General features: G+C 47.8%; 1 protein-coding gene across 2 annotated transcripts in view; it reads right to left on the reverse strand.

Annotated features, from left to right (window-relative positions):
* Nucleotides 1–656: 656 nt before the first annotated feature.
* RAMP3 (receptor activity modifying protein 3) overlaps nucleotides 657–22,047 on the reverse strand; it is a 33,864-nt gene continuing 12,473 nt past the window's right edge. For both annotated transcript variants that reach the window (XM_061997119.1, XM_061997120.1), the window contains 2 exons: nucleotides 20,911–21,043; nucleotides 657–2,030 (listed from right to left, as the gene is read on the reverse strand). In XM_061997119.1, the coding sequence (XP_061853103.1) occupies nucleotides 1,775–2,030; nucleotides 20,911–21,043 (389 nt within the window). In that variant the 3' untranslated portion in view covers nucleotides 657–1,774. The remainder of the gene's footprint in view (nucleotides 2,031–20,910; nucleotides 21,044–22,047) is intronic.

Raw genomic sequence — 22,047 nt, forward strand, 5'->3', positions numbered from 1 at the left:
CACCCTGTGCGCGGTGCCTCCCTCGCCCCATCGCTGCCTCCCCCCAGCGCAGGGCCGGGCACGGCGGCTGCGGCCGGTCCCTCACCGTGTCTCCAGCCGCTCGTCTCGCCTCCGGGCGGGCGGACTCCTCGCCATCGCCCCGCTCCAGCGCAGGGGCCGCCCCGACGTGCGTCCGTGCCGAGGCCGCGGCTCCTCTCCGCTCCCGGCTCTGCGGCCGGCGGGCAGCGGCCGGGCCCGGCCACGGCCGCCTCACACACCGGCTGCCGCCCGCCGGAGCCCTCGGTGGGCGCAGGGCACAGCTGCTCTGTCCCGGGGCTGAGGGGGGTCTGCGGTCCAGCTCTCCGGTCCAGCAGCGCTCCTGCCTTCCCCACGGGCTCCCCTCCATCACGCCCCAGCCTCGCGCTCCCCTCCAGCTGGGCATTTCCCTGCTAATTAGCGCTGAGAGGCACCAGGTGTGGCCGCAGGTGGGTCCCGTTCGGAGCCGGGGGAAGGTTCCAGAACCGCGGCCGCCCGGCACAGGTGGCTCCACACCAACCCGGGGCAGTTCTGCGGTGTATATAACAATGAAGGGCTGCTGGGGACAGGTTTGCTCTCAGAACCAAAGGGCGTTCAGCTGAAAGGCATTTTGTGACAAGTTTACACCATGAGCACAGAAGTTGTTTGATTTGGGGCATATTTTCTTTATTTAGACTCTTACATAGGAATAGCTTTATAGAATAAGCTTTCTGCGTAGAACTGCCTCTCTCCTGCTACGTCTGTCCCCAGCTTTGATGCTCACTCTTTAGTTCCCACCCTCTGCACGGGATGAAGGATTACCTGTGTACAAAATTACACTCTGAAAGGCACTTCCATCAACATGACACCTTCATATTTATTTGTAGGATACCACTTGCACAAACTGCAGTGAGTGGGGAGTATACAGGGAGCACAAGTCATGGAGAATGGTAATTATAAAAGAGGAAAAATGAAGGGTCAGGAGTAAGAAAGTTTCTTCATTACTCCTCAGTATATTTATAATCCAATATCTAGTATATTGGATTATAGTATATTTATAACCAATTTCCTCTCACATTTTCCAGGTCTGTAAAATAAGACCTGTATGTCTTTCCCAGAGCTTGTTTGTAAGCCACACAATCCCAAGTAGCCATGCTTAAAGGCATTTTATAAACCAGTTTATAACGTGGCACGACAATTTCCCCGTGGGGATAGTCACCGGACACAGAAATTGTTCCTTTACCAGGACAGTATTTCCAGCTCTTTTACAACGATGTTTTTCAACTGGCTGCTGGGAAAAGCTGCCACTTGGTTACATCCACGGTCAGTTCCTTTGCCAGGGATCTTCTCTCCCAGTCACAGGGTTCACAGATGAAAACCTCAAGCGTCCTGCAGAGAAACTCGAGCGCCGTCATCTCCCCCGCAGCCAGCGCCACACCGCGTGCACACACACTTACAGACAGCTTTGCAAAATGTACTCCTCCAGCCAGGTTTCTCATGGGGCAGTAACTTCAGTAACCCCTTTTGCAGCTAAGGGGTCCGTTGCTGGGCCCTGCCTGTGAATTCCGTGGCGGTGAGGCCCGATGGAAGCAGAGAGCTTTGCACCAGCAGCAGTGACTTTCTGCAGCTCTGTGTTCCCTGGAGCATCATCTCTGCCTCAGTGTCTCACAGGTTCAGTTTCAAGCAGATCTGAAATCTCTACACCGTGTTTCTCTCTTCGTCCTCCTCTCTTAGTGTTTCTGGAAGAAGGAGATGGAGAAAGGAAGCCCAGAGGAAGAGCCTACACCAGGATATCGCTCCTCTTGCTGCACCACACTACCAGTGTTATCATGGCACACGTCAGCATGACCGGGATCAAGATCAGAGTGATGAGAATTTCATCCGGTGGGTCTTCCCAGTGAACCTTTTCCGAAGTACAGTTTGAAAAGAACTGTTTGTGGATCCCAGTGATGAAGCCCTCTGCGAGGGGGTTTGGCCAGAAGCAACTGGCGTTGTTGGCCTCGCGTTCCGTGCACTGGGTGAAGTTGTCGTAATACCTGCGAGACGAAGGAAACGGAGACAAGTGTCAACAGCGGGCACACGACACGGAGGGAGAGCCACACGGGGTGCCACACAGTGTGCACAACAAGGGGTCTGTCACATAGATACTCTGCTGAAGGGCCTTGGATGGAAGCTGTGGGTACCAAACAGTACACAGTGAGCCAGAAGGAGAACTGACTCGCACGTGTTTCCACAACTGAGAGGCTTCATGGGGAATGCTGAGATCCCAGGGGCCAAAACCTGTCTCATAGGTGCTCTAACTACAGCCAGGACCAATAAATGTCACTTAGGTAGAATCTGAACCCTCTTACTAGAGATAGCTACAGTATCCTTAAAAAACATACAGGCCATTTAGAGCCAAATATGGGTAATTCCTGCTGTAACTGGACAGGATGATGTGATGCCACACAAAGCCATGACACGCGGCACCATGTCAGTTTCAGTTCTGTTGTGAGACATCATGGGAAAAGAAACACACAGAAAGTTAAGCCTGAACAACCTCTATCTTCTTTCCAGCTCCAGGGAAGAGAAAAGAATGATTCCTAATGACACATGTTCACAGTGCTCGTGGAAGACTGGGAACCTTGTAACGCCCAGCGCCTGATTTACACGCAGCATGTGCTGAAATGTTCAGGGGTAACTTGTGAGAACTGGCTGCTCCTCAGCAAGAACAAACAAACAAAAGAAACAAGAAGCCTACAGGAGCAGTGGGGTGGATTTGGTGGTGCTGTAAGCCAAAGACATGCAGGAAGCCGACGAGCGTGGGGGAGGAGGTGGGAAATGGACGAGTGTCTGGTCAGTCCAGAAATAGGGCAAGAAATAAGGAAGCCGAATTATTGTCTGTTGTTTCTTTCAGTCTTGCGTGACTCAATAAGCTCACTTCAAAGGGCAATCAAAAATAGAAAGGGGAGAGAGCAAGAAGCCACGTGACAGCTCGAGGGCCAGCGTCCTGCAGCAGCTTCTGAAGGTCCTGCCCTCCCCGTCGGTGTGTGCACACGGCGCAGCTCCTGACGCTGGGTACCGCAGGGGACTAACGCTGACTCAGCCCTTTGCTGTGACCCACCGGAGGAAACGGGCCTTGGGGCAAAACAGAAGGCCACTGTCCATTGCCTGTCAGAGGGAAACAGTGGAGGCAAGAAGCACCAAACCACCTCACAAAAAGGGAAGAACCAAGAAGCCTGTTCTCGTGTGATGTGCAGCCAGACTCTGTAGAATTTAAGGGTGTGATGGTCTGGATGACCTTCAAGTAAGTACCCGAACCTTCAGGTGATGAGCTCCTCTGAGGTTTCACCATCACATTAAAAGGAAAGCCTTAGCTTTATAATCAGGCAAGAGCCTGCCAATGTGGTAGGGTATTTCTAAGCTTTTCCCATTCGACAGCTCCCCAAGCAGATCTGTGGCTCTGCCTCACCCTTCCTTCAATCATGTGTCTTCTGCCAAGAGGAGTATTCTCACAGACACACTCCTACCTCCCTCATCAGATCAGATCTGCTCTTGTGCAACTCTAATACAAAATGCAGCCAGAAGAAAATAATGCACCACAAAACGCAGGGAAATGGTTGAGGGAGGGAAGCAAAACAAAACCCCTTGCTGCTTTAATGACAACATTACGGCTCATTCTCATGCCACTAAATAATGGGCACTGCGGCAGATTTACTCACTTGGACTGAAAACACTGAATACATTCTGGTGCCCTTTGAAATAATTACACATCTGCACCCTGGGTTTCACACCAGCAGCTGCCTGCAGAATGAGAAATGGTTGAATAAACCTAACTGAAAACCCTAAATTGCACAACTACTACTAAGTTGTTGTTAACTTCCTACAGAGGAGGTAAGAACGTGTGAATATAAAGAGCAACTGCAGATGCAAGCAGTGGGTTATATCCTCATAGCCGCCTCCAGTCAGCAACAGAAACGATGGCATTAAGCAAATGTAGAACACGGACAGAAACGTGGCCTCACACCACGTCCTATGTTATAAAGACAGAAAATTTGGTAACATGGGAATTTTTCCCAGCCAGAAGCTTCTCCTAGCAAACAGGCTTTGCCCTCCACCACTCCTGAGCTGTATTTTGATGACTACTTAGTTTTAAACTGGGTTCATTTTGGGGAGAACACCAGTGCAGAGGAGAAGCGTTCTCTGAAGTCATCGCTACGCCATGTCTACAGGAGCCAGCCTCAAAACTCCCTCCAATTAGACAAAACTCAACACAGCAACAGATGGTAAATCTTCAGCCCTTTTGCATATGTGTCCAGTTTGTTCTCTGCACCACAGCTCCTACACAGCCATTGCCATCAGTGTGGATGTGTGGGCAAAGCTGTACTTCATATAATGAAGAGCCTGCAGAAGAGACTGAACTTCATATACTGAAGAGACCCAGCTCAGATGCTGCCAGACACTGCATGAAGCCCCACCTCTGCTCTATACAGTGATGTGGCTCAAGAGCTGTGGCTTTAATAGCCTGTGTAGACCATTATTTACTGTGCTACTGCATGAACCAGTTACATCAGAATACATTACTTAATCATGAGCTCACTGGGGGCAAAGACTAGAACGAGGAAGGATGAACTTCTCCAAAGAAATCCTCCTGGAGCTAGCTTTGAGAGCAGCAAGGGAGAAAGACTGTTGTAGTGGTGACATTGACAAGCTGAGGCAAATCCTTCAGGTGGTTTGACACAAGAGGCATGAAGCTGCTCTGGTCATTAACACACACACACATTGGACCTTTACAGTTCTGGCTTAAAATGGCACATCTCTTACCATAAGAATAGGGTCACCTGTGACTCCTGCTTTTAAATCCTTGGTCTCTGAAGCTGACTTGAATTACAGCTTTGATGGAAGAGCAGCTGATAGAGACCAGGGTTACAGCCACAGCTCCTTTCTGCCTAAGCTCCTGAGCCGCAGCCAAGGCTCTGGTCAACAAGTTCCCCAGCAAACAGACAACAGCAACCCTGCTATCTCAATTCAGAATGAGCTTCACGTGCACCAGTGCAAACAGGAGCCAGGGCTCAGCACTATTTTAGGAAGACCGATGGCTGCTCTCTGTGCTGGGCCAACACCCGCAGCTGTGGTAGTAGCGTTGGCATTTGATGGGTAACAGAGCATGGCAAGGGGGAGAGGAGGGCCATGTGTGATTCGCTGGAAGCTGACAGAAAGCAGACTGATTTTTAAACCAGGCTTTAGCTCTGTGAGCTAAAAAAGGCATCTCCAATTCCCAAAGCTGAACCACACGGTGGGGTTTAGAAAGAGAATGAGATGTGTGTGCAGGAGAAAGGATAACGAAAAATGTGCCTTTTTACTGTACTGCACCTGCCACCTTATACAGGTGTGACATTACAGCTAACAAAGGGAATGAATTCTGATGCATTTCTTCATCTTTCCCCTCTCTTCTGTCTTAAGGCTGTTTGGGACATACTTGTGTAATATTTTGTGCTTTTATTTTCTGAACAGAGCTCAAGTGTGTTGTGTGGGTCTGGAGGGACATGAGTCCTTATGAGACCTACGGCATCTGTTTAGAGTCTGACTTTTAAAACTAGTGAAACCCTCCAAGACAGTCACTCAAAGCCCTTGAGACCAGGTGTGCTATTTGCAGGCGGTGGGAAGCAGATGACTGGACCCACATGAATTCCCTGGCAGTTATATGTAAATGCTTGTTCTTTTGTCTCCTTTTGGCTACTAGTAAGGTCTCTGAAGCTGAATTTCAGCTACAATCATCCCAAAAGTATTTGGGAATTCAGGTCAGAGAACCAAAGAAGCAAGGGAAGTTCAGCTTGGCCCAGATGACAAGGTTCCTCCAGGCTGCTGTGTTCCTCCTCCCCTCCAGCACCCCAACAGCCACTCTTCACAACCTGGTTTCTGCAGCACAAGGAACCGTGGCATTTTGCCCTGCAGATGCTCAAGAAGAAGAGGTGTTGCCAACACAATCTGCATGTGCTCATCAGTTAGACATCTCTGTTACTTATTTGTCCCTCTACAAAACGAGGCGAAAGTAGCATTGCCCAACCTCACAAAAATAATGTGTAAGAACGGCCCGTACAGTCTCTAGTGACCAACTTAATAGGGACCAGATGTGTCATACAAACAGCTGGCACTGTTTACATGCCCAAAACCTTCCCAAGTCTATAACAACAATCCCTGAGTTGTTTTGAGTTCTAAGTGTTAAAATGAAGCCCACGGTAGCTCTATCTGTTCCTCAGTCTCAATCCTCTTTGCTGTGCTGCTTCAGCTGTAGGTAGCAGGTTAAACAAAGCAAAGGAAGCCTTCCCTTTACAATTTCTGTTACGAAAGAGCCAGACAAATGTGGCATGTTTTCCACATCACAACATCTGTACTCAAAATCTCACACGTGTAAGTATCCCTGCAGTGACAGCGAGAGCCCAGATACCACTGACAAATGAACAAACAAATGAAACCAGCATGGACAACTGTACAGTTCTGCTTTCCAAGTCAGAGAGCAGTTATGAAACACCAGCTAAAACAGAACAACTGATTTCTAAACAAGGGATGGTAACACAAAAAGAACCCCCAGGGCAGACTGCTGTTTGGGACACTGACTTCTGTACACAGACATTTCAGTGGTTTGTGAGTTTTACTACTGGATGGAGGGAAATCCCCCTAAAATACTGCCAATAACACCTGCAAAGGGAACAAACATCCTCATTGCTTCCTAGATGAGAAAACTCAGCTGTAATAAGGAATCATAATTTGCCCACAGTAGAGCAGTTCACAGCAGAACTGGGAATAGCACACGGGTCTGCTGGGCTCAGGACCAGGCTCTAGATAGAATCCACACTGCCTCACGAGGACTCTGCCTGTTACTCTGCAACTGCGGCACTGAAATCAACCCTCTCCATGCTAGATCTCCAGAGGTACACACACACAGAGTGTGATGACATGGCACTTCATTCCTTGGGAAACCAGGCCAGAAAGTGGTGTGAGAAAACCTGAGAGAGAGGAACAGAAGGATGCCCTGAGCCTCTTTCTGCTCTTTCCTCTGTGCCCGACTGACGTACAGCCAGGAAAGGAAAATGCTGTCCAGGCTGAACCCACAGACAGAAAACAAAGCACAGAGATACAGCTGAGCAATTTCCTCACAACAGACACAGATCTGCAGTGGCCTGCAGGAGATCCATGAGTGACAGACCTGAGATGCTCATTTGCAAACAAGGAATATATGAACTACTGTCTTCAATTCAATGTGTGGAAGAGACTCTGGACCTCCCTCACACAAGAGGCTCTGCTCCTAGGGAGCTCATGCAAGCTCTGACAGGGATTCCAGTGGTGTTCATGTTAATGAAGACTGCAATACAGTTCCCAGGTTAAGGGGATCTCAGTTACAAGCTCATTATGCACAGTAAACCCACCTCACTTCTCCCTTTGTCTCCTCAGCAGAGGCCTGGTAACACACTATCAGAACAGAAACCTTCTGGAGCGGTGCCTGGCAAGGGAGCTGCCCCACGCCAGCGGAAAGCAGACACAAAACCCAGGTGGGACTCATCACACCTTGCTTTCATCCCACTTTATTCCCCTGCAAAGGCATCAAGGTTGTATTTTTTTGCCCAAAGATCAAGCCCCTGACTACACTCACCAGTTGGAAGTTCTCCACAGTCCCTGCAAAGCTCACCAAAAGAACTTCACATTACATAAACGTGCATGTGAAATCGTACTTGTGAGACGTGCTGCAAGTCTGTAAAGGTGGGGAGCTACAACAGGTATAAGCTCCACCTTTTTGTGGCTCCTTTAAACTCGATTTTCACCCCTACAGTTTCCCTTGCCCACAGTCTCTCCTTAAAACTGTGACCTCATCAAACACCTTCCGTGGCTGGGAAGATGTACATTTCACAGCACAAACAAGTCGGGAAACAAATCATTCCATTTAACAATAGGCAGAACGTTAGAGTGCAGCTCAGCCACGCAAAAAGAAATCTCAGTGTTCCTTATTTAAAGTGACCCAGGAATGTCTTTGTGAGACCAACAGTGTTTCTGTGCCCTGAAGCGGATCCTTCAGGATAAACTCGGGGCGCTGATGCCAGTCTCACACACAGAAAAACACACGGGCACCTGATCATAGCTTCCTCCCAGGTGGGAGGCAGAGTTTTGCTCCTGGCAACACTTGTGCAGCGGCCTTGCTGTGACCTGTGGGATCTCATCACTCCTGTGTCACCACCTGTCACTGCTCCAGGTACTGCAGGAAGGGAACACGGCCCTGGACGGACACAAAGCAGGGTTTGTGCTGGCTCACGGGCACGTCGGTTCTTCTGGCTTTTCCAAACTCCCGTCAGACTTCTCACAAGATCTGCTTTGTAAGTCTCTTCATCCCAAGGTGAAGTTCTGCTGCGGTGAATGTCACCAGCTGAGCCTGTTTTCTATTCTCCCCAAGTGCTATTGGCCTTTGTGTTTTTTCCCACAACCCAGAAGCAAGCTTTGCTTTGGGAAAGACAGAACTGTGCTGCTGGCTTTGAAGTAAGCAAAACCATGCATGGGGGCAGATTAAAAGGCAGGAACCTGCAAGACCAGAGTTTGTCGTTGGCCTGGGACTCTGCTTACAGTCAACTCTCCTGAATAACTAAGCCTCAACAGCAAAACAAATGCATACAAAACCACAAACACACCTCCCTTAACATTTTGGTCCTCAAAAACTCCTGCCCACTTTAAACCAAACCAAACCAAACCAAACCAAACCAAGCTGTGCTCCTTTCCATCACTCTACAGCAACAAACCACCCCCTAAGCCTGCAGGAGTAAACCCCATTACTAAATTGAACATATTAATCCTGCTACTATTATTTCATTTCAAAGTGTAGATTAAACTCTAGATGAGCATGGATATTAAGAGCTTTACTGGCAAACTGATGTGGGAGGGGTTACTGCTAAACTGCAGCAATGTTCTGCTAAACTTGGGTCCAATGAAGTGTAGTGTTCCCATAGGAATGGAGTTCCTCCTCCAGCCCAATCACTGAACATGCTGAAAAATCCTAACCCTCAGCTTCAGCCACAGGAAAAACACAATTGCAGCTAAACCACAGGCCTAGATGGAATTCCTCAGCAGTCATGTTTTATTGCTATTTCAATCGTCACTTCCAGAGCTGGGGTTCTAGTGGGAGGGGCAGTAAAAAGTCTCCCTGTAAGCAGCCAACATAATGTTGTGGAAGAACTCCTACCTTCAGTACCATCAAGTGGCAAAGGCCTGATGGTGTTCACCTGGCCAGGCAGCAACTTCTCAACTTCAAGGGCATGTTGAAAGGAGGGATTGTACAAATGCAGGAGATAAGTCGGCAGCTTGGAGGATTTAATTGCATGAAGCATCCTCAGTGAGGGCAGTTATCTGGACACAAGGGCATTACACTGAACGATTCCTTATTGATCAGCAGTGATTTCTTTAGGAAAAGCAAAGAAAACCCCACACTTCTCCCAAGAACCAGCATAAGTAGTTCTTATTAGGGTATTACTTGGGAGCAGAACGGGTCTGAATATTGGATTTTGTAAAAGCACTGAGTACTTCCAAATCTGAGCAACATAACGTGGTTCTGGAGGGAAAGAAATAGCCCCTGAGGTCAGTTCTCTCTCTCAAAAAAAGCTCTAGCTCTACTGCAGTGTCTCTGGAACGGGAAAGCTTTTGGAGCAGGAAGTATCTTGAGTGCATGTGAGCAATCAGGATGGAATTGTTATTTTATTCGAGGTATCACGTGCTGCAGTTTCGTTGGACACATCTCTAATGAGGAGCAGTTACAACAGTCAACACATCCAGCAAGTTGCAGGGAGTCAGGCCCTAGCCCAGAGCTGCTCTGAGCTGCTCACTCTGCATCATCTCAGCAGCTCGAGGCTTTTCTCTCCATGCAGATGAACCCAAGTGACACGCAGGCAGAGCGAGCGTGGCTCTGATCCAGATCAGAACTGCACAGCTGTGCCTCCAGCCAGCCGTTCCAAACAGGCACCTGGGAATACAGGCATTTGTCTGACCAAACAACAACTCACGGGGAAAGACATAACACGAGAGCCCTCCTCATCCATTCCTGCTTACATCTACAAACAACTGCTCTGGATTCCATTTTCAAGAGGATATTAAAGCGTCATCTGCTGAGTGGAAGCTGTTATTAGATTCCACTTGGTGCAAAGCAGCACCAGCCTTTTATAACACCACAGCATCATTTCTTAAAGTAGAAACAGGGGGGAGAAATCTCTGATGACATCCAGCTGTGAAACAGAAATCACGGGTCACCCAGGCTTCCACTTGGAGAAACACCCACAGCAGCACGTGCACGGAGTGAGAAGTAAGGACAAGTTAAAAGCAACGCATCTGCTTCTAAGCTGCGCTTTCCATCGTCACTCCCACAGCCCTCGGGACTTCATGCGTACGAGCGCGCCAAGAATGTGGCTTTTTCCCTGATTATTTATGGCAAATGGGGTTAAATAACACTGATAACAATCCTGCAGTTAGAAAAGCCATGTGCCTTGGGAGGGGAGTGGCAGTGGTTTTCTGTTCCAAGCAGAACGCCAATAATGAGAGTCAAAATTCAGGTGACTCATTATGGATGTGAAAACCTGAGGTCGCGTCAGCCACGGGACTGGCTTACAAACCGGTCATTCGTGCAGCTTTGAGTCCTCTGATTGCAAATGGTGCATGAGCAGTCCACAAACAGGACCAAAACGTATGGAACATTGACCAGGGCAGCAGCAGAACAGTAACAACATTAGAAAATCATGTGGGTGCAGCACAAAGGCCAGCCAGGGGAGAGCCTTGTACGGGACAGTCCTGCTTACCCGCCGCTGCAGTGCGTGACCGTGTTCCCACGGGACTGACAGTACAGCCTGGACACCATGAAACGTGCATTTTTTCCTTCCTTACACCTTCCTCTCTTAGTTGTGGAGGCAAAGACACGACTTCTGTGCTTTGTGGCCTCCTGAGTCTGCTCTGACATCTCATGCAGACAGCACAAGCAATCGGTGCACCTGAAGTGCCCTCTTCCTTCTCCACAACTGCTTGTGGAAGCCTTGAGTGTTGCAACACTCCCTGGAGTTGCTTAAGGACAAGCCAGTAGCCTCCTAAGCAGGTGCAAAAATGCTATGCAGGAGATTCTGGATGGCAGCCAGTGAGACTTGGCTGCAGAGCAGAAGCAGGGGGGACCCAGCATCTTGAGAGTGTCACCTCAGAGAAGCAGCTGATTCACAGCTCCTGGCTCGGCTGAGTTCACTCAACTTCTCCTTGGGTCTTGCTAAGCTTTATCTTAATTTATTGAGAAAGAGCAGTGTAATATGGCAAATCACCTGTGAAAGATTACAAACCCCTTGCCATAAGAAAGCTATTATGGGCTCTGTTGATTTTCAGTCACCGTGACTAGCCAAGTACTGGGTTTACTTTGTGAGCCTTTATCTAAATCCTCTTTAGGTGATGAAAACAATGACTTGTTTTCACACCAATGATAAAACCCCTGTTTTTCTCTTTACACAGCAATGGCCAAAAGCAGCAGCAGTCTTACATTTTGGTGTCTATTTTTTAATAAGCAATAACACTAATACCTTACATCTGTGTGCTCCGTGGCAGCCTGCATATGGACTAGGTATATGTACTCCCCAGGAATATGATGCAAAATCCATGTTAGGCTACAGTGCAACGTGGTAAATGATATATAATATGGACCATCTGAAGATCATCCTTCTTAAGCTACTGCCTTCCTACAGATCAAAATCAGCCTCAGGGCCTCAGGGATAACTCCCAGTCCCACAGGCTCCGTAACGGAGGCAGAGGGGGAACCCAGCTCTAGGTGCCAGAATGCTCATTTCAACATTTCTTTGCCTGTGTTATACTCTGATACTCACCTTCATATGAAATGGTGCGTTTTAGCAGTCAGGAAAATGTAGGAAGGGCATTGGGATGCCTGAGATAAATGTAAACCATCAGTTTCCTGAAAGCAGCAAACACTGGTGCTCTGATTGCTCACCGATGCATTGTGTTGGCTTTTCCACCCCCCACACCCCCTGCTCTCACAGAGAAAACACTGAGCTTCACAAACCTGCTGCACCTCTCAGTTTCCATGCTGTAGTCACTTCACACACTGCCATCCAGCTTGTAAAGCAGCTAGAGACAGGTACGTCTGCCCTTTGCAAATCACCCCAAGAATATGAGCTTTTTGCCTCTGCTGACTTGTCCTGGTTTATCAGGTGTTCATGGTTGATCCATTCAGAAAACAAAAATGCAGAACCCCCCTTCCAAACCAGAAGAACCACAGAAGTTTGCATTAAGTGTTCCTTTTCCTAATGCATTTATCTTCTCTCCATTTGCACTGCCTCCATAAGTACCCCGTGTGTGACATTCGCGTTGCCTAATTGGCAGCAGCCTATCAGTTCTGCCGTGTTATTTTACCACTAAACAACTTTGGACAGAAATCTTATGTATCATTTATTCTTGCAACACAGCCTTCAATAATGAGCTCCATGAAGCTGCTTTCTGTGACTGATCTCACTATGAAAGGTGTGACAGGGGCGCATTAGCTGGCAGTCGGGAGACTTGACCTCAGAGAGCTTTCTAACATCACCTCTGCATTGCTTTACGTTATTCTTTTTGCAAGTGGTTTTACTCATTAGGATTCTTGTATCTTGAACTATTTCACTGACTTTCACTGATCCCACGTGGTGAGTGCAAGCTACCAGGCGTTATTCTGAGGCGTCTACAGCAATACAGACTGATCTGACTCACTGCAGCCTTGCTAAAATACTGTAACTGGTGTCTGCTGGTGACCTTAACTTCACCAGCGCTCAGAACTCTTTCAGAACTTGAAAGTATTGATTTTTACACCGGTGACCTTTGAGCAAATGCCAGAGAAACTCAAGACAAATAAATGTAACAGATGTCAAAACCTGTTGGGAAAAAACCCCCCATGACAAACAGAAACACGGTCATTAAACGGGAGAGCTTCCAGCTATTGCCGATGAAAATGCCTTTTTTCCCTACTTAGCAGCAAGCTCAGAAGATCCTTCTCTTTTCTCGCACTGAGAACTTTCACAAAGATTTGCAAAAGGAACGTTCCAGCTCTTAAAAACCTCAAGGAGATGGGAAATGGGCTGCAAATTTCTGGCACGGTAACAGTCACCACTTTCTCAGTGGCAGCCCCTGAGTCTCCAGCGGTTCTACATGACAGACAGTGACCCTTGATGAAGAACAAAGTGATATCGTTTTCAGCCCGTTCCTCAGCACTGGTATCCCTGAGCTGAGGCTTTTGTAGGCTGTGATGACCACGGATGTTGTGGTGTAAGTAACAAATAACGTTGTGTTAGTTTACAAAACCTGAGCTCTGGGAAGTTTGTGTCTGTAACTCAGCAGCCTCTCAGAAGATCAGGCAGTTTCTCCTTACCCTGTTCATTCAACCATTCTCTGGTTTCCAGGAAGCTTTTCAAAGCCAGGTTTTCTTTGCAAAAAGCATGATTTTTTTTTTCCTGTCTAAAATGAAACCCCAAGAGATCTGATCAGATGAACAGCTGCTAAGGCTTTGCTACCTTGCAGCACACCTGTCTCTGTAATACGCTGTGGAACACGGGGATGGCTTTGCATGTAGAGTCAAATGCTCTGCAGGTTTCCACACGTTTCATACGTGCCAGTGTCCTTAAAGTTAATGGTTAAGATTCAGAATCCATACTTAGAACAATTCATTAAGAACTGGATGTTTGTGACGTTTTCACCACCTCTCTGCATCGTGCAAGCAGACACAGAGTTAGGAGAGCATTGATGGAACTTTGCACTAAAAAGAGAGAAATCCTAGAAATGAGTGTCCAAAGCCTGTTCCATCCCTCATCTGGCTCTGCTGAGGCCTCATCTGGACTCCTGTGTCCAGTTCTGGGCTTCCCAGCTCAAGAGAGACAGGGAACTGCTGGAGAGAGGCCAGTGCAGGGACACCAAGATGATCAGGGGACTGGAGTATCTATGTGAGGAGGAAAGGCTGCAGGAGCTGGGGCTGTTCAGCCTGGAGAAGAGAAGGCTGAGGGGGTATCTCATCAATGCTGAGAAATTCCTACAGGGTGGGTGTGGAGAGGATGGAGCCTTTTTTCTGTGGTGGCCAGTGCCAGGACAAGGGGTACCAGGCAGAGGCTGGAGCACAGGCAGTGCCCCTGGCACAGGAGGAGCAAGTCCTTTGGTGCTGAGGGGAGGGAGCCCTGGCCCAGGCTGCCCAGGGAGGCTGTGGAGGCTCCTTCTCAGGAGGTTTCCAACCCCACCTGGACACGTTCCTGTGTGACCTGAGAGAGGGGAGCCTGCTTGAGCAGGGGCTGGGGCAGCTCTGCAGGGCCCTTCCCACCCCCACCATTGTGTCATTCTGTGGTTCCCTGCATTAACTTCACAGTGACTGTGGCTGAAGAGCTGATCCCCAACAGCAGGTGAACATAGATGTTTCCAGCACAGCGCTGCATCGGGACAATGGTGAGACCTTAGAAACTGTAGGGTTCTTTTATTCCCAATGTTTTAAATAATAGATGGCAAACATTATTATTTCTGCAGTGAAAAATTGCTATTGTCAGCTACCAGCATGATGGCAACACAACTGCTCAAATATGACATTCTTTTCCATTGTTTTACTTGCTTGCAACCAACTGATTTATAAGCTGCTATTCTTTGCTTTTGAAAAGAGAGGTGTGAGTCACAGAGGAAGATAATAGGTTTTGGGGAGCAATTATTGCCAGTTTGGTTTTGCCACAGCTGCCAGGACCTCTGGGAGTTTCTGTAAGGATTTTTTAATACAAAATTACTGTAAGTTTGGATATGTGAAGAGGTGAAAGAAAGGATGGGATATCAGCATTGCCTGCATTTCGTTCAGAGCTTAAAAAAAAGGCAGCAACTGCACGTGTGTGGGAAATCCAAAGGAAGACTATGCTATTAAAGAAGAAAACTGACATCTACCAGAGCAGTCCCTGTATTTCTACACCACAAACACTGAAAGGTAAGTACATTGCACTGGCACAGGCCACATAAAGCACAGGTTTCTTCAGCCTTCCTTCACAGAGGCACTAAGCTGACAAGACTTTCTTCTACAAAATCTGGGCTGACTGAACTGGGAGGGGTTACAGCAGGTTCAACGAGGAATTTTGGTTCCTTTCCCCAGGAAATCTTTGGGGAAGGGGAAAATGGGAATTGCTCTTCAGACACATCCAGAACATCAGGCAAAAACATTGCAGAGGATAACCTGGAGACCAGGCACCACCAGAGTGAGCTTTTGTTGTGCAAGCACATCTGTGATTCGCAGCATTTGACTGTGACTTTGTCCAAGATGAAGCATAACCAACACACCAGTCTATGTACTGGGACATACATTGCTTACACCCCTACCTTGCACAGCTGAGGAAGAGTCAGAGTCCCTCTCACCAGTACTGTTCTGCATCTCAAAAAGCATGTGTGCTGGCCACTCGAAGGTCCAGCTCCTGGCAGCCCTGGTTTGTCACTCACTAAAGCTCAGAAGCGTGAGGCTCTTCTGACACTCTTGCAAAGAACGAGCCAAAGGTGTTCACTTTCTAACCATGAGACACGTTAAATTAGCTCACACAAGTCAGTGCCTCACCTCAGCTGCAAAACAAAGCCAGCCTGAGCCTTTCACAGCATGTTCCTCTCTTACAGATGTTTGGACACGAGCAGCTGGATGCAATCACCGATCAGTATCCAGATCAGCCTTCCTGCAGCAGTCAATGGGGAAGAGGGAAAAAGCCTTACACAACCCAGCAAGGAAATGACTCAGTTTGGAGGGCTCTTACACACACACTTGGCCAGCACAGGTTATGAGCCCCAAGCTTTAAGAACTTGGGGCATATAGTTTCATCTTGGATTGCACATCTGTATCTTCCACAGATTGTTTTCCCATTGATCTTAATGTCATCTGGCTTCCTTTTCTTTAGTGTTTCACTATGTTTCTTTGCAAACCAGGCACTTTTAAGATTAGTTTAGTTTAGCTGGGCCAAATTGTAACAGGCAAGCCTCTCATTGACTTCACAATTGAGCAACAGCTTTAGGATTATCTTTCCAGCAGATTAGATCAAATTTGGCTCTAGTCACACACATCTTTTTCCCTTGATTCCTTTTTCAAATCTTCGACATCTGTACAGAACATGGCTGGGCTCCTTTGTCATCTTCAACGGGACTGAAGCCTGTTGCTTCTGTTTATAGAATTGGTTTTTATGTGAAGGGTTCTGGGACAACCACACTGAGGCTGTCCAGAGAATAAAATGGTTGTTCAGCACGAGGACAGACCTTGGACCGTGCTCCCAGCAAAGCAAGGAATTCCACCAGGTACACACTCCTGCAATGAATCAGCTGGAAACATACACTTATTGCCCTCTCTCCTCTTCTGCTGAGGACTCAAAACTGTAGAAAGTGTGAATTTTCCCATCTTGCAGGTGCCATAGAGCAGTGCCAGGCAACCACTGCTGCACAGCACATCAGGGGCTCTCTGGGCTGCGAGGGCAGGCTCGAGGAGGTAAAAAGAAACGTAGAGGTTGTGAGAGGAGGCCTGTTAAAACCAATTACCTTTCTGAGAAGGAAAAGCCAGATCTTACATGCATCAGATGCTCTACTTTGCTAGAACTCTCTCTGAAAACACAAATTGCTACTGCAGCCTTGGCCTCTCGATCCACAGCTACTCCTTGGCTGGCAATGACAGCGAGCTGGCGGGGAGCTCCCAGGTTAGGGGTGCCCCTTTATACCCCTGTGAGCCGGCTGCTGCAGCAGTAGCGTTGGCTTGAAATCACAGAGTGCCTTACACCAAAGTAGGTGACACTGGGCTAGACCAAAACCAACTGTCAAATCCTGCACTTACTCAACTAGCAAATGAATGTTCATGAAGCTGGTCTGTCCCCTCAGGAAACCTTTAGAGGACTGAAAACGCTGACATCACCTACCAGTGGTATCTTTTTAATACGAGAGCTACCAGCTGTTCTGGTTGCACTGAGGGAAATGCTCTAGTGGTTGATAGGGCAGGGGCAAAGGCTGCACTGCGTGAGCTTAGGAGTCTCTTCCAGCTGAAATTATTCTATGATTTATTGATTCAGCTGAAAAAAGCACTTCATAGCTTGCTTGGGATCTGTGAGACATCAGCTGGGGGATGTGCTCCTGTGACAGCTCCAAGCTGGCACAGCCTGTGTGGAGACACAGGCTGAGGGGAATGCTGGAGTGGCACGACGCAGGAGGGTACCACCGAGTAAATGCGCAGCAAAAGACACCTGCTTCTGTAGAACACATCAAATACTGAACTGTTACACACTAAGAATAAAAAGATTGCTGTAATTCCCAGTCTTCTGGTGAACAAAAAGTGTATTTGCTTTTGTGAACTCCCCAGAGCTTCCACCCACACCTCAGCCTGCTTGTTCACTTGCCGTGCTCCATAATTTCCTGTCATTTAAACCACCCCGTTGCATTTTCATCTTCAGGCTTCCTTTTGAGTAGTCTAAAAAGAACCAGCAAAACTATGAACACCTGATCCCCTCCTCTTTTGCCAATTAATGTCTCCAGCTGTTTTTTGAAGGCTTTATCTCTCTTCTAAGGTGCTTCTGGCAGTCGCTCCCATCCCAGCGTCCCTGCAAGAGCCACTGAAACCCACCACGTCTAAACGACTCCAAATACTTCAAAATCCCCCTTTGCTCCCTCATCATATGTAAGCTTTCAAATACCTTTGGATTTGACCCAGAGTATGTGTATCCTAATTCCTGCATGAATCCTCACAGAGAAAATGAAAACACTAACAGGGAAACATCCTCCTGACAGTGCCTCTGTAACATTTGTTTGCCTGAGATGTTTGAGCTCACGTGTGCTCGTTGGATCACTATCGACTGTGGAGGCCAAAACTCTTCAACTGGTTTCCAGCGGCACCTGCCACACAGGAGAGCCTTTTCTGTTGAAAATCAGTCAGAAGGCTGCATTTTATAGAACACAAGTTTGTTAAGGATAAAGCTAAGAAATAAGCACCAGAGTTGTCAGAAAAATCTTCCAGTGTAATCAAGTTACGGCAAAATGAAGTGGCTGCAATCCCTCTCGTGGCTGTTTGGCCAACCAGTGAAGCCAGGGTAATCCAATACTACTGGGTTTGTATCTCTGAATGTTAAGTGACTATGGCTAGAAACACTATTTTTTCCATTAATGTGTCAGAATACTCCAATTAAAGAAGTGTTTCAGTCCCAACCATCAGGGTTCCTGCAAGAAGCTGGAATAAATTAGCCCAAATGCTTCTTATATAAAGCACGATGTCAAATCCCAGCATCTGTTCTCAAAAGAGTACAATTTTTAGAAGGTGACGTAAATGTGCTGTTTCTGCAGTGCACTGAAGCCTTCAAATGAGTTTGTAATCACATTGACAATGCTTGATTAATGCTTGATACAGGAACTCTGATAGGCTACAAATATAAGTGAGAGACAGAAGGTTTTTAGAACATATTTTATGTAAAAATGTCAAAGATTTTTCATTTGGAAGAGGCTGCAGTTCCTCTCCTGCTACTGCACCGAGGCAGAAACGAGCAAAGCCTCACACTGACTGACTTCTTCAGGCTAAACAAGCTCCAGAGACAGGCAGGAATTGGCTTGTGAGGGGACTGAAGATGACACTGAAGGGGAAGCACAATCAGAAAGGATAAAAGCAAGGTGGATTTTTAACCCTAACTGAAAATCAGGGGAACTCAGAGACTTCAGTCACCTCCCAACCTTGGAAAAGTCTTGCACCAAAGTATTTAAACTCTCCAAGAAATTTTGGGGCAAGGCTTGTGCAGTTACCTGCTGCTTCACCTCCATTAGCAAAGTGTCCTGTAGGTACCTTTCTCTGCTGCAAGTAGTCCCAGTAGTTGAGGGCACTTACCAATAAGCAAAGAACTCTTGTTCTGTGACTATAGCAGGGCGGGGGGGTTGGAACTAGTTGATCTTTAAAGACCTTTCCAACCCAAACCATTCTAGGATAATACAGTCATAACAAAGATCAGATGGAGCAAAGTATAGTGCTGGCTCAAAATCAGTGAAGCAACTTAAACCTGTGTGAGTTGTTGCCCTGTAGGGTACAAGTACTTGCTACATCAGTTTAGTAGTACCTGCACTGCAAGGATTTTCTTTTCCTTTGTACAGGCACATTTCTCTGCCAGAGGAACACGATGTCTGCAAACTGGAGAAGCAGGGCTCACCTCCTCCTGCTCTTCCCCACGCCTGGAGAGAGTTGCACGAGCACATTGTTCCCTCCAGCACCATGAGTTTGAAGAATCTGCCTTTTAAAAGGTTGCAAAATCATCTAGGGTGTGCAAATAATAGTGCTAAGAAGGAACAGCATCTAAGTTGTCAATGTGCTGTCGGATTATGAAACATTAGCCAGGGGAAGTTTACACTGGATATTAGGGAAAGCTTTTTCCCTGAGAGGGGTGTCAGCCCCTGTGCCAGGCTGCCCAGGGAGCTGGGGGAGTGCCCAGCCCTGGAGGGATCCCAAAGCCGTGGAGCTGAGGTGCTGAGGGCCAGGGGTTAGTGCTGGGCTGGGCTGGGTGAGGGCAGTGGCTGGACTTGATAAGCTTAAAGGGCTTTTCCAACAAAACCAATTCTGTGATTATCAACAGGGAGAACACTTGTGCACAGGTGTCAGTGGTAAGAGAAACATGGGCAACTCCTGCAGCATTGCATGGCAGTCCAACACCTTGCTACCTATGGTGCCTGCTGGGGATTCAGAAAGAGTTAAAACCTTGGGTGAGATGACTCCAAAATCTCGTATCACATGAGGTGATACTAACCAGGAGACGAGACAACGACCAGATGAGACAAGAACGTACATGGGACTAAAGAACTCTGTCAGAGGCATGGTGACAGGTAGCTCGTGGCTGCCCTGCCACGGCAGCAGCCCCTGACACAGCACCAGCACAGGCTGGAATGCAGGAAGATGTTCTGCTTTGGGCTGGCTCATCCCCCACCAGCACCAATTCACTTGATTGGTGTTTTCTCAAGTGCTGCACACCTGCAGTGTCCTCTGGTTTCGGTTGGTGCAGAGGGCACTCGGCACTTCCGAAAGCCAGGCATCGTGCACGAGCAGACGTGCTCGGAACAAGCAGCTGCTCCATGGAGCCACAAACACCACCCGTTACACAAGCCCTGTGGGCTTCCTCCAGAGCAGAGTTCCAAGCGTGCAGCTTTACAGGGAGATGTTAAACACCTCCACCAACTACACACAGAAAAGGAGACAGGAAAACAGTGATGGCAGCCTCACTGCTGCAGTCTGGCAGCATTCCAGACATTCAGACAAACCAGGTGGTGCTCACTCTCTCCATGCTATCTGGCAGGCAAAACCCAAACCACAGCAGGTCCTACAGGACAAATCATGTCACATTTGGGCAGGATGATTTCAGACAAGAGGTGGATTTCTGAAACAGCCTATGAGGAAGTGTTCCTGTCATCTTGCTGCAAAGGAGGCAGCTGGAGGAGGGAACTGCATTGCTGCCAGCAGAGAAAACACAACAGCAGGATTCTAAAAGCACATTGCTTCAGTGGCTTCACATTAAAAAGATTGACCTAAGTAACATTTGCCTAAAATGCACAGAAATGTGGATTAAATGTAACCACAGCTGTCTGAGGTGAAAGCAATAGCAGCTAGAACTGATCAGCCCACGGCTCGGCTTTCATTACAGCCATCGACTGTGTGCACTCTTTGAGTTCAGAGCTGAGTCTCTGTGCACATGTGGCCATACTGCAGGGACTTGAGAGCTACAGCTTCACCCCCTGCAACTGGGCACCAAATACGGGAGGGTTCCAGTCTATCTGGAACATGAACGCTTCACGTGCACCAGGATATGAGCATGTAGGTATTGCAGTGCTCTTGGGATCTGGGGGGATCCTTTCTTAGAGGATAAACACCATTATGAGGTAAGAACTATCGAAACCAAAACTGGCTCTTACATGATAAATTCTGTCAGGTTGCACCATTTTTTAGAGTCCACTTTCTTCATCATCTCTTCAAAGGACTTTCCACAGGCAGGCAACTTTTGTAACATGAGGGATTCGTTGCAGAGATGAGTCTGTTGACGTGCACCTGTGTAAAATGAGAAAGCACCTTAAAACTCAAGCACTGAAACAGAAGCAGTGCTAACATATCACCCTCAGGCTCCTTCACTTAAGTCTGCTCACCACTTACATTGGTGCAAACCTAAGGCTCAGGTTTCTGAACAATTTTAGAGAACAGATAAAATACACCTTTATGCACATCCATTAAAAACATACCAGTATAAACCATTACAGGCTACCATTTATAGTGCCATCATTTACATCTAGCACACAGGAACCTACCAAGTCACTTCTCTAAGCCTACTTAAGCCACTTCTTTTCCTTCTGTTAGTTCCTTTGAACACAGGATCCCCTCGTTGCTGGGAAGGCCAGTGATTCTAATTCTGTGAGGTGATGCTCAGCCATGCTGCCAGGTGAAGGGAGGGCAAAGCAGCGCAAGCCTTTGCTTGATGGGAAGTGACTCGCCCTCAAAGTGGCAAAAAACCCCTAAAGCAAGATGACTGGTTTCAGGCTTCACATCATGAGCCAGCCATCAATCAGAAACTTGAACATCTCCACCCAAAACGGGGGGTGTGACTGAAACAGGCTGGGGTGCACATTAAGTGTCTCACCCAGGAAGGAGGTGGCTCCTTTGGAGCCCAGGCAGCAGAGTCTTGTCACTGAACTCCACCTGAGCCACCTCCTGAGCTGGGGAAGTCGCCAACTCAGTGACTCCATGTGCCATCACATCTGACCACAGAAATACTTTGCTTTCATGTGCTTTGCAGGAGAAGCAGGCCCATAAGTGGACAGTCTATGCCATACCTGAGAGCCTAAGCCTTCTGTTCCATGCAGCCCACAAACCTCTGCAGGCTGGGGCCTGACCTTGCCTCTTTCTTTAGCTCTGATTGCCAGAGCTCTTAAAGCTGACCCCAAGACTTCATTCACATCAGAAAAAACCCTCCAACTTAGAACTACAGTTAATCACCAGTGAGAGAAATGGGTGAGGAGCAGTGTCACTTTGTCCTTGGGTGAGAAGCAGTGTCACTTTGT

The sequence above is a fragment of the Colius striatus genome, chromosome 5 (genome assembly GCF_028858725.1).
Source record: "Colius striatus isolate bColStr4 chromosome 5, bColStr4.1.hap1, whole genome shotgun sequence".
In the NCBI taxonomy this organism is placed as follows: Eukaryota; Metazoa; Chordata; class Aves; order Coliiformes; family Coliidae; genus Colius; species Colius striatus.